A 16,134-nucleotide genomic window follows, 5' to 3' on the forward strand; every position below is an offset into this window, starting at 1 on the left:
AGTATATACCTTGAATATTTTCTCGAGCTGGTCGTGCGTGTCGCGGACGCCGGGGAAGGTGGGCACGCCGCACAGCATCTCCACGAAGATGCAGCCCACGCCCCACATGTCCAGCGACGTCGAGTACTCCGTGCTGCCCAGCAGCACGTCTGCATACACACATTTACATATTCATTTCTTGGAGTTTAAATGAAAATATGTCTATGACCCCGTGAAATTAAAAAAAAAAATTACTTTTTTAATTTCACGGGCATAGGCTGTTATGTTTAACAAGCCTATGTTGCTTATAGATAAATTATCTTTCTAATGGTGTAAGATTTTTTACTCCTGAAAAGAAAAGTAATAAAAGTTAGATTTAATTATTTAACTATTATTTATTATTAATTATATTCAATTATTTAATCCACTATAAAATTCCACTACAGATTCCCTCCTCTAAAATAATTAAATGAATCATGTTTACATCAAGTTTTATCTTTGAGACTTTATAGTTGTTTTGTTTGAATTTTACTCTTCTAGAGTTTAAACGAAAAAGTAAGATAAATTTATTAAAAAATGCATAAGAGTGAACGATTTTTCTTGGAAGCGATCGCTCTAAGTGTCAGCGACTTGTAGTCGTAAGTTATCATTGATCGCCGGCAAACATTATTTACAGTTTACCGATCGCTTTGAGATAAATCAAGATAGATAACGTTTATATTCAACGAGCGTTTCAAGATTTTATTTTGAAATGCGAAAAATTTGCAAAGTAAAATATTTCATTTATGATAAAGCAAATATTCAAGACTGATTATTTGCTAATTATAAGCGTAAGGTTGAACTAATAGTTGAATTTTCGTTTTTTCAACCTCCTATAAACAAAACTAAATGTATATCCGGTAATCTTACTAATATTATAAATACACAAGTTTAGATGGATGGATGTTTAATAGAGTTTGTACCTTAAACGTCTTTACGGATTTAGATGAAATGTGGCATAGACAGTCTGGAAGAACACAGAGGCTATACACTTTTGTTTTTGATTCCACACGGACGTAATCGCGGGCGAAAGCTAGTATTAATAAAAATCTTACAGTCATAAAGTCGTAGTCATAAAAATCATGTCAAATTATTATAAAATGTAACAGTCACCTAAGTCTGTTGCTAAGGGTCTGCTTAATGTTTCTGAGAGCGACATAAAGTGGTAGTATCTTACCTGGCGGTCTATACCAGAGTGTAACAACTTCGTGCGAGTACGTATGGCTGGGCACGGACTTGGCGCGCGCGAGCCCAAAGTCTGCCAACTTCAGTTCACCGTGAGAGCTTATTAGGAGGTTCTGCGGTTTGACGTCCCTGTTACAAAACAAAGTTAGTTACACGAAATTACACAAGGACTGACAGATTATTTTCTCGTATTATAAAATTATACTATGAGCTAAATACACTTAAGAGCATTGAATCCGGGTCAATTGAAACAAAAAAAATATAAATATTGTAAACTAAGGATGCTAGCTTAAGAAAAGGAACGGTGTCTAATAGACAAATAAATACTCTTTGAATTAAAGTATTAATACATCTTGGTTTCTCTTTTCAGAGAAATGGCAGATTATCAACGAAAATCGTACAAAAAATTTGGTGGTATACTAAACCTCATACAGTAATAGAAACACGAGAAGGCAACACAAACAAATTGGAATTTAAAAAAAAATTAAAAAAAAACACATTGTATAAAAATGTCACTATTTTATTTTCGCATTAAGGCCAGATAACCAGTTTTTATTTATGTCATTTTAAACCAATAAAACGTACCATTTTATAAATACTATTATTTTAATTTAAGGGATATAATAATGTCTTTAAAACGCTGTTTATTACATTAAGAAGGCATTTTCAGTTTATTAAATATTTTAAGTGACCCGGATTCAATGCTCTTGAGTGTATTAAAATAATACTAGAAAGCAGTTTGTGTTTCCTCACCTATGTAATATTCGTCTTCTATGACAGTATGAGAGTCCTCGAAGCAACTGGAACATGAACAGTTTCACGTTGTGATGGTTGAGGCCGCCGGGGTGCCTCTCCATGTACTGGGATAGGTCCGTGTCCTGCACAATACAATCACTCTAATGTAGTACACGATAGGGTTCAATTTTGTATACATTCTAGTTAACGTAACTACCGAAAATAAAGATTTCAACAATTCACAAAAGTGTTTATAAATCTATACAAAATTGCTTATTTAAAAATGAAAAACAAAAGCAGAGAAAAACAATTCTAATCGTTTTTATTATTGACTAGTTGTTGCCCGCGACTTCGTCCACGAAATATTAAGATAAAAAGTAGCCTATAATACGCCCGTCTATGTCAGCTACCCTTCAGTGAAAGTCCGGGCGAAACTTGGCCCAGCCGTTTCGGGGATTAACTGGAACAAACGCGGCTTGCGGATACAGAGACAGACTAATAAATTTTAAGTGAGATTTTCGTTATCAGCAACACATTTGTGTGTTATCCAGATTACTACAAAATGTAAACTCACCACAAACTCGAAGACAAATGTGAGTGTTTCTCTCGTATGCACAATATCGTGTAACGTGACGATATTCGCGTGCTTCAGTTCTTTCAGGAGCGAGGCCTCGCGGATGGCGGTGAACGGCGCACCTTCATCCTCTTGCAGTCTTATCTCCTTTAGCGCCACAACCTGTTGCGTTAAACTGGAAACAATAATTCAATTAGCCTAATACACTCAAGCACTAAGAACTAATTGTACACTACTGGTATGCTTGCGTTAGTTTGTGGTCCAGTCTTAGAAATATTGTCTTGTACCAACATGTTATACTTGAAAAACTTCTACAAATAAAAAGAAAAGTTTCTATGTTTTGATCTAAACAAAAGCCAAGTGTTATTCACGATATTTGTCGACCTTACCATTTCAATCATTAAAATAAAAACTTAATTGTAAATAGATTTCGATATCATAAAGGTAAAGTGATTGAAGTTAAATCGAGTAATTAATAAACATTTCGCGCCAACACTATGATAAAAGTTCCTAATCGAAGCTCGTAAAGGTTCGACGCAAACAGTTCACTAACTTTCCTTTAATCGTATAAAGTTGGTAAAGCGTTAATCACTCAATTACAAGTATTTACAAGCGATTACTGTGGATTTTACTCGACTTAGTGAAGATTATTTTGTAAAGAAACTTACGTATTTCATGTTTAAAATACATTTTGTGATCTCTTTACTACGGATTTACTGACAAAGCATTTACTAAATAATTGAGAGTTCGAGTTAAGCCTAACACGGGAAGCGCTTGACGTCTAACTCAACGAGTGTAAAGGAAAGGGGGCGAGATAATAGAATTTAGAGAATTCATAGCCCGAACCGGGAATTGCCTCCGCTGAGTGTTAATGAGGCCGTTCTACTAACCAAATTCTCGTATTCATAGCCATGTTGAAGTTTGTGGAGCGGCTTTGTGGCGAATGACAGCATATTAAATTCGCCTTTGACTTGAATAGATGTGAGTTATTCTTAGATACGTTTTTCGCGGCACCCCTGCTAACGTATGATAAACGACCGCAGATTATTCCAAACACTATTTCTTTATTACAGTTGTATCATTTTTAAAACTATACAAAGATTTTTGATTCCACATTTGTGGTAAAAATATATCAAGTCCCTAAATAAAATCTTGGATCCTACGAAAAATACAAAAACTAAAAAACTAAGGAGATATATTGTGGTATATCTATTCAAGGATTCGCTAATTTCCCTCCAATAATACCATAGTTTAATGATTTTATCATTACATTTGACTAGACAAGAATAATTTCGTTGTATCTATTTTAAATTTTCTTGTACATATACAAAGCTTGTCGCAGTTTTCGCTTTAATAGTCGCGGGCAGCTTTTACCATCGCAAGCTCTCGACGTTTCTAGATGCATCGGCTGCACTGCGATCGCTCAGACCTCCTTTTACAACAAACATTTTGCAATAGTCTACTATGCAAAACTCACGTCTACGTACTCACGATCTTTCGCTACAAAGTAAATCTGATTTCACGCGTGTTTCACGCTTAAAAGCTTTTTCAATTATATTTCTCATCTCAAAGACTTTTAATGTAAGTTTTAAAGAAACAACTTGTCCGTTGTTTATGCATGTGATTTACGTCGTTCGAGCTTTCGGATGAAAGCTTTATGCTTTTGTTCACTTCATTTTCACTGACATAATTGTTCACAAGTCCAAAATGGCATTAATGCACGTTTAACATTATATGAAACAATGAAATTTTTCGACGATTGAAACCGACGCTAAGTAGATACAGTACGCAAATTAAATTAAAAACCAGTGTATGCCAAAAAAACGTAACATACTTGCTATAACCCTTGTAGACTGTTGCGTAGGAACCCTCACCGAGCTGCTCCAATTTCATATATGCTTCGGATTTACCGAACGGAGAATCACCCTGTTGACAAAGAAAACGACCCATTTATCATGTCCAAAAGTGTACAGCCACGCTTCGCTAATCTTAATTTATGATACTAGCACTTAGACTCTACTAGAGGCGTTTTAGCTAAATTGATATTATTGATTTATGCATTGCTATGGAGGGCTGACGGTAGTTAACAATATTCCATATCTAAATTACACTATTGACACTTTCTGTTAATCCACTTATGTTAAAGTAATCTTAATGGTGTCATGTTGGCTTATATTTGGAGTTGTAATAACTTGTACTTATGACACGTAGTTTATTTATACGTTATAGGGCCTGTCCCACCACTGGCTGATAAAGACTCAGATAGCTTTAAAATGACGTCACTGTCAGACAGAGTACCAAAATCCGATATTTACATCACATACTTTATACGTTGGATCCTTATCTGACAATTTACATGAATTGTGGGACAGGTCCTTAAATTTTTAAAATTCACTCATGTTTTTGCATGAATTCTAATGCAATCATAACCAAACCAATTATTTATCTAATAATTAACAACACGAAAACAAACAAAAAGTGAATTCAAGCGATAAAGAGAAATCCAGTTATTAACATTAAATTACACAGATTACTAAATATAATCGAGGTTAAATAATCGTAACAGTAAAAAAAAATTAAAAACGCAAACTGATAGGGTTTTCAAAAATGAGACAAAGAAAAGCAAACACTGTCTGTTACAAAGAAAAGAAACAAAACAACATCGCGGTTGTTTATAACGATTACTCTAGTGAAGTATCACCACTTATGGGCTCCTAGTACACAGTTTTGCTTTCTTCTCGCAGTCGCGGACGTGTAAATATTTGTCTTGTCTAATGCTCTTCGCTCTGTGGAGGTACCAGGCGTTCAGAGGCGCCGCACAGGATTTCTACTGAGCACACGTGATTAATTGTTCACACAGAATATGACAGGTACTGTTATATTCGCTCGCGTGAAAAGCTAAGAGGTAATACAGAAACACTACCTTTCGCCCGCGACTCCGTCCGCGTAGAATTAAAAAAAAATCCCTTTTTCAAGATTATCCTGTACATCTTATGTATAGAATACAAACTTTAACAAAACAAACTTTCACATTTATAATATTCTAGTAAGGTGTATAATTATCAAAACATTGCAAATAAACAGAAAATAATCATGAAAAATACTGTTTGTTCAGTTAATTATTGTAAAAAAAAAATTGGTAATCTTTAAACAATCGTTATACAAATAAAATACAGTTTTAAAACTAAATGCCTATCAGAGAAATAGAAATAAAAAGACACAATCCTGTCATTTAAAATTCTCTAATTAGTTATGGAACGTAATATTGACAATTACCAACTGCAGTAATCACAATTATCACATTCTTGTGTCATGTTAACACGGGACAAAAACTGCACAAGTTCCCACGAGTTATTAAAAAGTCCTCTTTGAATCTCGCACTATACAATCCTACTTGCATATTGCAGTCTCAGTTTGATTAAACAAAATGAAAGAGACAAAAAACAAGTACAGAAGTGTAGCTCCACGGTTACGATATGCGGAAAGTTGCAACGCGGAACATGATATAAATTACTCTCGGGTGTCACACTGGGTCGTTAAAACAGCTTATACTGTCATATACAACATACGATAATTCCGTCTGTTCCAACTAAAGTTGTACCTAAGAACAAGAGCTTGTTTCAGCGTCTTCATATTGCGACTTCAACGTTAATCGTTTTTAGTACTGAGAATGAGACATTAAAATAGCAACACTCGAGATCTCTTTATAAATTTAGTTACCGCATTAATTCTAGAATGCAGATTATGTTATACGTATGTTAATAGTTTTATTAGCTTGTAATTCTTTAGATAATAAACATTATGCGGATATTAAGATAATCTTGACATATTTATTGTTTATCATAGTTTATAATAATCTGTATTATGTTGTATACCTTATTTCTACTATGTAACATTTGAAAATAATTCACACACACACAGAACACAATTAATTAAAGTAATTTTTCTCCAAATCCCACCCTACTTTACGAAAACAACCTTTTTAGCTGTTTTTACACTCAGTACTTTTATATTTTTTTAATAAAAAGGAGGCAAAGTACCGTCGTTTAATTTCAATAATCGTTTAAACCTCAAAGCCTCGGCCTCCAGAGAGCGGAGCCGCATCAATTTGATTAAAAAGATCTGCTCAGGATGCAGTTAATGTCGAATGATGACAAAAGGAAATCGTAGAGCATTCACCATTTACAAACCAAAACCACCACCAAAAATATTAAATTAAACCACACCAAAAATATTAAATTAAACGTCGGAAATAATTTGAATACAGGAAAAGTAATAAGTAATGATTGTAATTAATCATATTAATTGTTAGCCTTCGAAGATAGATATATTCTTACAGTTAAGATGCATTTACTAAAATCAAGAATATCATTAGTACATATTTTACTAACCCCAAAGGCACTAAACCGCTTGGTGCGTCTGTTGTGTTCGTGCGGGCCCAGAAAGGCCTCTGACTTGGGCCTGGGCGGGCGCTTCGGCCGCATCACGACCCGCGCCTCCTCCCGCGCACCTTCGTCTAACAGCTTTGAGTCCGACGACACGGATAACTGTCGCCGCACTCGGTACTCGCCGTTACCGCCACCGCTCCACTCTAAAACAAATTAGCTATGATTAAAAAAAACGATATCAAAAGTACTATAACCTATAACATACAGAAGAAACATGAAAATGAAAATAATGAAAAAAATAAATCAAATAAATGTTGATTTAGTGTAAAAAAAAAATACACTAAGAGACTACTCAAGGGATTAATAAAGAATTCTGAGTGCGTCATTTTTTTAGTAACTAGATATGGTTAATGATGGTTGCCGTCATCAATTAACTTCTCATATTGGCAAATCAAATAATCTATTACTTTTTTTTTACTATTCCCTCAACAACTCTGATTTTTGAAAAGTTTTCTATTCTATTTCTTGTTTATGGCTCTGCCACAGCGGATTGGGCCAATTGAAAAGTTTTTGATAATTAAAAAATTTTTATTTCGACGGATTCTATTATAACATCAAACAACCTTAAATAAAAAACCGAAACAATAAAACATTAAATAACAGCTTCCCCTACTAAAGGCGCCGAAAATCCCGACATAATTTCCCGCAAACGACCTCCAAGCAAATTAATACAAAAGAAAAGGGAAGCGTCCAAAAGACGTCGCGTTCAAAAGAAATATTTTTTTTTCAAAGCGTAACTTAAAACGTCTGTACACGTACCTTTATGCTATACGAATGTAAACGGTTTATGACTTAGAGGTAACGAAACATGGACTTAAATTTTACCTTAATTCTTTATGCGACTCAAACACATATATAGATTAAAAAAAGATATAGAAAAAAAGAATTGACAAAACTTGCTATCTCAGTTTCTCCAGAGAGGATGTGGGGATTGGCAACAGTTTTGTACGGATTTAAGCATTAAACGGAGGATAATAAATAACAAAATATAAAACAAGTCCAAAAATGACTGCCGAATATGGCCCAAACATGAGGTGGCATCTTTAATTTATTAGCCGGAAACAAATTGAATGTGGCAGGTTCGCGTGCGGGCAAGTAGGTCACGGGGCGAGCCGGGAGCGGCCAACCCTGCCCGGCCTGGAGCTGGGATAATCATGTAAAAACATTACTTAGTAATCGAGTCAAAAATTATGTTGCGAAAATATTCAGGACTGTACTAAGCACAACAGAGTTCAGGGAAACAAACAGAGTCAACACTGAATTCATGAAACTGATAAAGAAACTACGACTAAATCTTTATCTATACTAGTATATAAAAGAAAAGGTTTGTATTTTTGTATATAGTGAAATAACAAAAAACTATTGGGACGATTTTAAAAATCTCTCATCGTTAGAAAGTTTATATATCTGTGAGTAACATAAGGTATATTTTTTATTAATTTTTAATTTCACGGAGACGGTTGGTATTGAATAATTTTAACCGCATTTAATTGATGTTTTCAAAATGTATTTTTATTTAACATCGTACAAGTTCGTGTGTAGATGCCTTTATTAACAAGATCAGCGCCACAAAGCTCGTTAACCGATCTCATAGTGAGAAAACAAGCATCATGTTAAAATTCGTAGCTTTGCGAAATAACTAGTTTAGTGCTCGCCGCCGCTGCCGTGTCTCGACACCCGCTGAATAATTCCAACCTCACAGAGAACGTTCAAACACATTCATACCACTTTAAATGTTTTAACTGTATAAGATAAATGTATACAATATGTAGATTTTGAGTTTTGATATATCTGAAAATTGTTTTATATCAAAACTTAAATATAACAAAACGAGAGTAACGTTTCGTTTAAAAAAAAATATCGAAACGAATAAAAAACATCATTCCACAAGCCTTAAGCTATTTTATAATCCTACATGTCATTTTCATAACCCTCAACGGATATTTTTATTGAGCCTTTTAACCCATGTTAATGCCCCACCTCGCTCGCAGACCCACACCCCGACGTGCCCGTAATTAAAATGGACAGAAAACGCTTTTCATACAACATTTAGCGGTTTCTGTCGGTTTACAGAACTTTTAAACATTTTTGTTCTCACTGCAATATTTAAATGAAACTTTATTGAGTTACAACATAACAGCGAACTTTTAATTTGTAGTATAATGCCTGACTAATATGATACCAGTACAGTAGAATTACACTGTCCCAGCACGGATATCTTTGGATTATTAGTGCTAGTTATCTTATATATTAAGCCAGTTGTATGCCAGTGCTGGTCTTGACTGCTACTGTCCACCTATAGTGACATAATGTGAAAAGGCTTAAAAGTATAAAACGTTATCTAAATTTAAAGTGCAAAATTTATTTTAAAAACACAAACAGCATTTTATGGTTCTGGCTTTGAACAAAGTACAATTCTAATCGTTAAAAAACCTGTGTTTACATTTGTGACTATCGACAATGGGGGATAACAATGGTTTCTAATAAAACTCTTTCTAAATTGTGGGCAATAACAAAATTTCCAATGACGACATGAAATAAAATTTATCTCAAACAAGAGTAACGGTACGCCTATTACATTTTCACGAGCTGAATTTTACGCCGCAGACCAATCAATAAATTGTTAAAAGGGCACGTCATAGTTTATTTATCAAAGGGGCTTTTATCGGCAACGTTCTGTATAAAAAAATAACATAGAGCATAAAATATTGATGGTTTTGTCATATTGAAAAACGAAGAAATTTCGCTTACTACTTTATCGTTATTCAAGTAATTAAGTTTTCATTGCCAATACAATAACATTATTTAACATCCCGCTCATTTCCCTTTGAAATAACAGAGATAACAATATGTTGTAAAGTCTCTTCACGGAAGACTTGTTATAGCGTAAGATAATCCAGTTACAATAAGTGCATTATTACATCATGCTTTGTAAGTCACCGATACATTGTGTTTTAAATTGTTATATAACAAGTTCATAATAAGTGCGTAATAATGACATTGTACTTAGATCATCATCATCTTTCTCCTTATCCTACTCCCGTAGGGTTGGCGTAATAGATTTTTGTCCTTCAGATAACTTTATCATACGTCATCTCAGTTATCACTCCCTTCTTGATGATGCCACCTTTCACGGAATCCATCCATCTCTTTCTAAGGCTACCTCTACCGGTGCATCCTTCCACACTCACAACTAACTAGGCTTGTAAAAAGATCATCTTGTAAATTTGCTTACGTTTAAATTCATGTCATCATAAGTATTTAAAGCCATAAAACCTTCCTTACAAAATAAGTAATCCACATTATATAGGAAAACACTAACTTTATTGCCTGCTACGATCCCAACTTGGTTACATTACTTATACAAGTTTTAGTAAAACTTAGTGTAGTATTAAATAAAGGTGAGGCGAATAGAGCCCCGTAAACATGTGAAGAGTGCTCCCAAAGGCTGGTTCGTATGTAAAGCGCTGTCCAACTAAAGATAAATACGACCCAATATTCTTTGTTTATTTATTCAGTGTTCAAGATTCCCCCCGGTACTAACAAAACTTGTTTACATTCTTAACCTACAAGAGTTACTCACAAATGTTTATAAAAACATAGGAAATGTAAATAAGATGACTAACATTTTTGTGAAAGAAATATCTATACAAATATAAACATCTGTTTCGAAATACGCTACTAACGGTTGTATACTGAAACGTAACTTGAAAACTCTGCTATAAGCATAGCTTACAATTTAGAGTTTAATTGTGGTCTTATCATTTAAAACGACATTACAAATTTAATTTGGTTTTCGGTCGTAAAACTCTTTACTCATTTAATTTAACTATCAATTATTGTGTATTTTAAATTCAGCAAAGGTTCCTTATATATTTTAATGGCAAAGAATTTTGATTCGGTTTGCAAACGAAGTATTCAATTGCTGTTCAATTTGTGTGATGCATCAGTAACTTTACTATCCCAAACTTTCCGAGACTATAAACTAAAACCATCAAAACGTTGACTGCACTAAAAAGTAACAAACGATCGTTTGAAATTGGGCGAGCACGCGTCCCGATTGGTTCATAAATATTTATCTGGATGTATATTTACACATGTCAAACTGTGTACTGTCTTATAAGACCCTTTTCCTCTAAGCGATTAATCGCAATGGGACTGATACAATTTCCAGCAGACGCGGCCACAACTACTTAGGAACAGCAGTCGCGCTCGGCTAGATTCTTAGTGGAAAACGGATTTAATCCCACATGTCTATCGGCCGATGTTTGGACGGCCAATGCATTTATCAAACACAAGTTTGGATGTAAACTATAAAAGTGCGGTCTGTTTATTTTATCAAACTTCGATATACTTGAACGATGGATATACTTTTTTCATTGCGTGGTTTAAAGGCACACCTTTCTAGAGGTGGAGCGTGGAGTAATGTTTCAGTTACGGCCTATGCATAAATATAACTAGATGACTTCACATGCATTCATGAACATACGATTATAAAATGTTAGCTTTCGCCCGCGACTCCTTCCGCGTGGAATAAAATAAACAATAGTGAGTACCATGTGTTCTTTCAGACTATGCTATCCAAATTTCATTCCAACTGTGCCAAATTTCATTGAAATCCTCACCTAAGCTACAATCTAACGGACCTCCATCCGTCCATACATCTAAATTTTCGCATCCACATTAGTAAGATTGTGACACTCTTTATAACCCTTAAACGACTCTGAGTATGACAGTTAATGCTTTAATCTTCAATGCCTGTCTACCTCTAGGTTATGTATTTAACCGTCATATATTTATCATTGTAATTAAATTAATACTTTAGCCCGATATTAGCACTTTTAATAAATGTATACGTAACGTGCGTAACCTTTTAAATGTCAAGTAAGTCGCTTCCATCGTCAACACTTTCACCAAATATAGCAAACGTCTCGAGGAATGTTATGTTTACATTATGTAACCAAACTAAGTTACTGCAAGGCCAGTGAAGCGATCATGAACTTGATTTACAAAGTAAACAAGCACTTTTATAACTGTACTTCAAGTGTTTCACTTTATTTTCCTATTTCTGTCTAAGAACCCGGGAATCTATACTATTATAATACAGCGTAAACACACACTTCTTTGTTGCCTAAGATGTCAGCAATTACAGTATATTTTTGAATAATACTTTCTTTTAATAAAAAGCCCTACACTTGCGTCACGCTTTAGGTTATATATTTTAACGCCATTAAACTTAGGGGGTAAATATTTTGGATAAAAATCCTAATGTGGGAAAGAGACCATAAGTTGCGGCCAACATCAAGGAAGCAAGGCTGTCATCATGTCATGTCATTTTGACATTTGTAATTGATAAATGTAAACAATAAAATAAAGTTTTTATAACTTCACGCGGATGAAGCCGCATGGAATCAGTTAGTAGACAAATAAAACTTAAATGTCCTTACATCATGTAACAAATAACACTACATAATAAAAAAAAGTTTAAAATTAGAATTAGATATTTTGCAATGTGATATAGTCTGTGATTTTAGACATACTGTAAATTTAAGTTTTAACATTTGAACGAATAAAGAATTATACACCCGATCCCTGACCCAAAATATGTTTAGAGGGAACAAGAGTACGGCATAAAGCCGCCTATAAAAAAAGCCAAACAAATGATTACATTACCCTTGTTTATGAAAACACAAACTTAATCAGCAGCAGTAAACACTTTTGCGAAATTTAAAAGTTAATAGACCACGAATTACGCGTGAATTAACAACTAAATTACCGACTTTGACAGCAAACTGTAATATTACAGAATTGATAGACAGACACGTAAGGTAATACCTGTCACACACGTACGTTGCAAGTCACACACATCTGTTCGGCATGATATTCATGCGTATAACTAATTACGAACGTGAGACGTAGGTTTGTTTATATCTGGAGGCGGAGATAACTTAATTATGCACTCACGCGACTGCGCTATACGATGAACCCTTAGTATAAAAGCGAAATCAGCTTCAAAACAAGACTTTAGAAGCATAAAATCTTACAAAAAATTTAAATGTGCGAATTTATAGCCTAAAGGGTTGTAAGGAACTGGATGTAATTTGGGATAGATGCAGACCATAGTCTGGAAGAAAAAATAGGATATATGCTTTTGCTTTATTTAATTCCATGCGGACGGAGTCGCGGACGAAAGCTAGTTATTTATAACTGTAATATAAAAGTGTGATATTTGATAAGGCAAATTCAAAAGGTACATTTGCAATTGTGGTTATAGTATTTGTTATTTTAATAAACATTTATCTAACATTAGAAATCTTAATGTTGCAATACTAGTGGTGTTCCCAGCTATTACGATAAAATACATGTCATTTCGCATTGCACAACATCAATAAGATTGGCTAAATTATAGTTGAATTTGATTTAAATGAAATCTAAATCATTCGTAACTAAATCTCACGTCGAAAACTGACCAACTAGGCTAGGCTATAACAGATTTAGCGAGGCGAATGTGGCCGGTTTAATGGCCACTCTTGAATCCCAATGCCCCAGATAATCGCAGACGTAGCTAAGATTGGATAGAATCATTTCGATTGGATAAACGCTTCAAAGTTAAATTTCTTTTAGATTTATTTTGTCTGTTAGCCAGATTTGTGGAAGCAGAGATCAAATACGCAGATCAAATGAATAATTAAATAGAAAACATTTTCACGATACACTTAACTTCAATTTAATTTATGAACAAAAGTTACTTGTTATTAAAAAAGATGTAGGGAACCTGATACATTTTACGAAAACACTCCACAGTTACACTTGACATTCATACACAGCACACATACACACTTACATAACACGTACAATCACTCACACATCTAAACACGGTGCACGACGAGTGGTCGAAATATAGTGCAACGCATCTATTTTTGTGACCTGTCATTGGTGCATTTAAATTCGCGACTGCACAGCTGACCGGGGTCATTGACCGAGCGGCGCGCGCGGTTAATTAACAGTCGCTTTCAAACTGTGCCCGCGCTGACCACTGTTAATTATCGCTCTTGTTATCCCAGCTTATTATTATTGTGTTTCTTCTCTTCTTCTACTTATAACGTGTTGCACTCTCCTTCTACTTCTTTTTATTATATATATTGTGTTGTGGATTAAGTGTTTTTGGTGTGAATAAATTGGTTGAAGAATAACGGTCGCATCATTTAAAATCTGCACCAACACTCATCACCCCAGCGACACCATCACCACCTACCACCACAAAGATAATTTTACAGTAGTAAACTATTGATTAATAATGGTGAAGTGACACATAAACTTGTGCCAGTATTGAGAAGACAAGAGAATGCTTCAATGACAAGGACCGTATCTCCTTTTATTTATGACATTAATGACAGATAATTAATCATCTAATCAGCATTCTAATCATTTACACGTTATAGATGGTAGCAAAGTGAAAGAGATACTGACCATAATGTGAGTCCTTATCGTGAGGTATATTGCCGTTGGGTTCGAGGCGGTCGAGACACTCTTCCGAGTACCCGTTGTAGGGCAGCTTTCCGCGCGCGCCACCGTTCTGCTGCCGGCCGCGGCACCCACCTTCACCGCTCTCGCACTCCGACTCGTCTTTTGTTGCTATAACAACATACAAATAAAATTAATTAACTAATACATAGACATACTTAAAAAAACAACAATATTATACAATAGCCTTATAAGACTATAATCTTAGACAACGGTAATATACTTTTCCAAAAGGTAAAAACATATTTTATATACACGTAAAATCTATACTAATATTATAAAGAAGAAAAACTTTTGTCGATTCGATTCACGTAAAAACTACTGGGCCGATTTCAAAATTGTTTTCACCAAAACAACTACGTTATCAGTGAGTAACATAGGCTACATTTTTAAATTTCACGTGGACGAAGTCGCGAGAAACAGCTAGTTATAAATATAATTAAAATAAAATACACATAACAAACACTTAGAAACACTCAAAGATATAGCTTTCAAGTAGTTCCAAACTCTATCTTTCATATTACGTTGTATAAAGCAATATCCTTTATGAATGCAATTTGGAATGCGAATTTATCGAAGGGGAATGCATTAACCACTCCCTCGTCCATAAAATCGAAACAGATGAAATTAATAGCTGTGTATAAAGAGGAGATAAGTGGCCATAAAATACAGAATCGGACAAAGTGATCGTTACACACATAATATGCGGCTTTAGGTTATAAATAAGATCAATATATGAACAATTAAATCACTTCCTTATTGTTGTTAAACGAACAAACTTGCTCCGAGATATTTATAATATTTATACAATAAAGTTGTAAATAAATGAATAGTTACTTTTAGTTAGTTAAACGTATTTCTTAAACAACATGTGGGTAATATTAATTTACTGAATATGATAAGAATTTACAAGTTGGAAACGAAAAGAACATCCACATAGTAAATGTGTGTCGTAAAACAACCGCAATAATTATCTAAACATTTCCGTGTGCAACAAAACAACTACGCTTGTTATATTGTTTAAATTCACATATTGTTTCCTGTTAAATAAATCAATTGCGCGAAATAAAGTCACATGAATCATCGAGTGCGATATAAAAGGAAATTCCCATAATTCAATTGAACCGGTGAACGCGACCCGGTTTTCATTTTGGCAAGTTTATTGAATTTGTGTACATCCACGGGATGGAATATTTTCATAACGTAACTTAAAAATACCGATATTCCTATAAGATTTTGAATTTTGTATCCTTATGTGAAGTATGATAGAGATGAAATCAATCGAGCTTCTTATTTCTTTTATTTAATTACTAGCTGATACTCGCGACTTCATTCGCGTAAAATTAAATAATAAAAATATAGCGTATGTTACTCACAGAAAAAATACCTTTCTAACAGTGAAAGAATTTTAAAATCGGTTAAGTAGTTTTTGAGTTATTCCAATACATACATAAATACAAATCTTTCCACTTTATAATATAAGTATAGAAGTCTAGATATAGATTAAATTATTTCGAGCAACTTCTCTTATTTTTTTGCTTTATTTATCAGAATATTACACCACGAGCTAACAAAGCTTGATAACAACAAAGATATCTCCTTACAGAATCCATTGGGTAGTCAAAACATCGGGGTAGTAAACAGAGCATT

The 16,134-nt window shown here is 34.1% G+C and overlaps 1 protein-coding gene across 1 annotated transcript in view; it reads right to left on the bottom strand.

Moving 5' to 3' along the window:
* Nucleotides 1-16,134, bottom strand: part of LOC106109650 (cyclin-dependent kinase 14) — a 62,365-nt gene that overhangs the window by 1,297 nt on the left and 44,934 nt on the right. Inside the window, exons 3-9 of the mRNA XM_013291235.1 lie at nt 14,431-14,595; nt 6,904-7,103; nt 4,347-4,438; nt 2,513-2,687; nt 1,957-2,081; nt 1,196-1,332; nt 3-149 (exon numbers count right to left, since the gene is read on the bottom strand). Coding sequence (XP_013146689.1) covers nt 3-149; nt 1,196-1,332; nt 1,957-2,081; nt 2,513-2,687; nt 4,347-4,438; nt 6,904-7,103; nt 14,431-14,595 — 1,041 coding nt within the window. The remainder of the gene's footprint in view (nt 1-2; nt 150-1,195; nt 1,333-1,956; nt 2,082-2,512; nt 2,688-4,346; nt 4,439-6,903; nt 7,104-14,430; nt 14,596-16,134) is intronic.

The sequence above is a fragment of the Papilio polytes genome, unplaced genomic scaffold (assembly GCF_000836215.1).
Source record: "Papilio polytes unplaced genomic scaffold, Ppol_1.0 DF821067.1, whole genome shotgun sequence".
Classification (NCBI taxonomy): Eukaryota; Metazoa; Arthropoda; class Insecta; order Lepidoptera; family Papilionidae; genus Papilio; species Papilio polytes.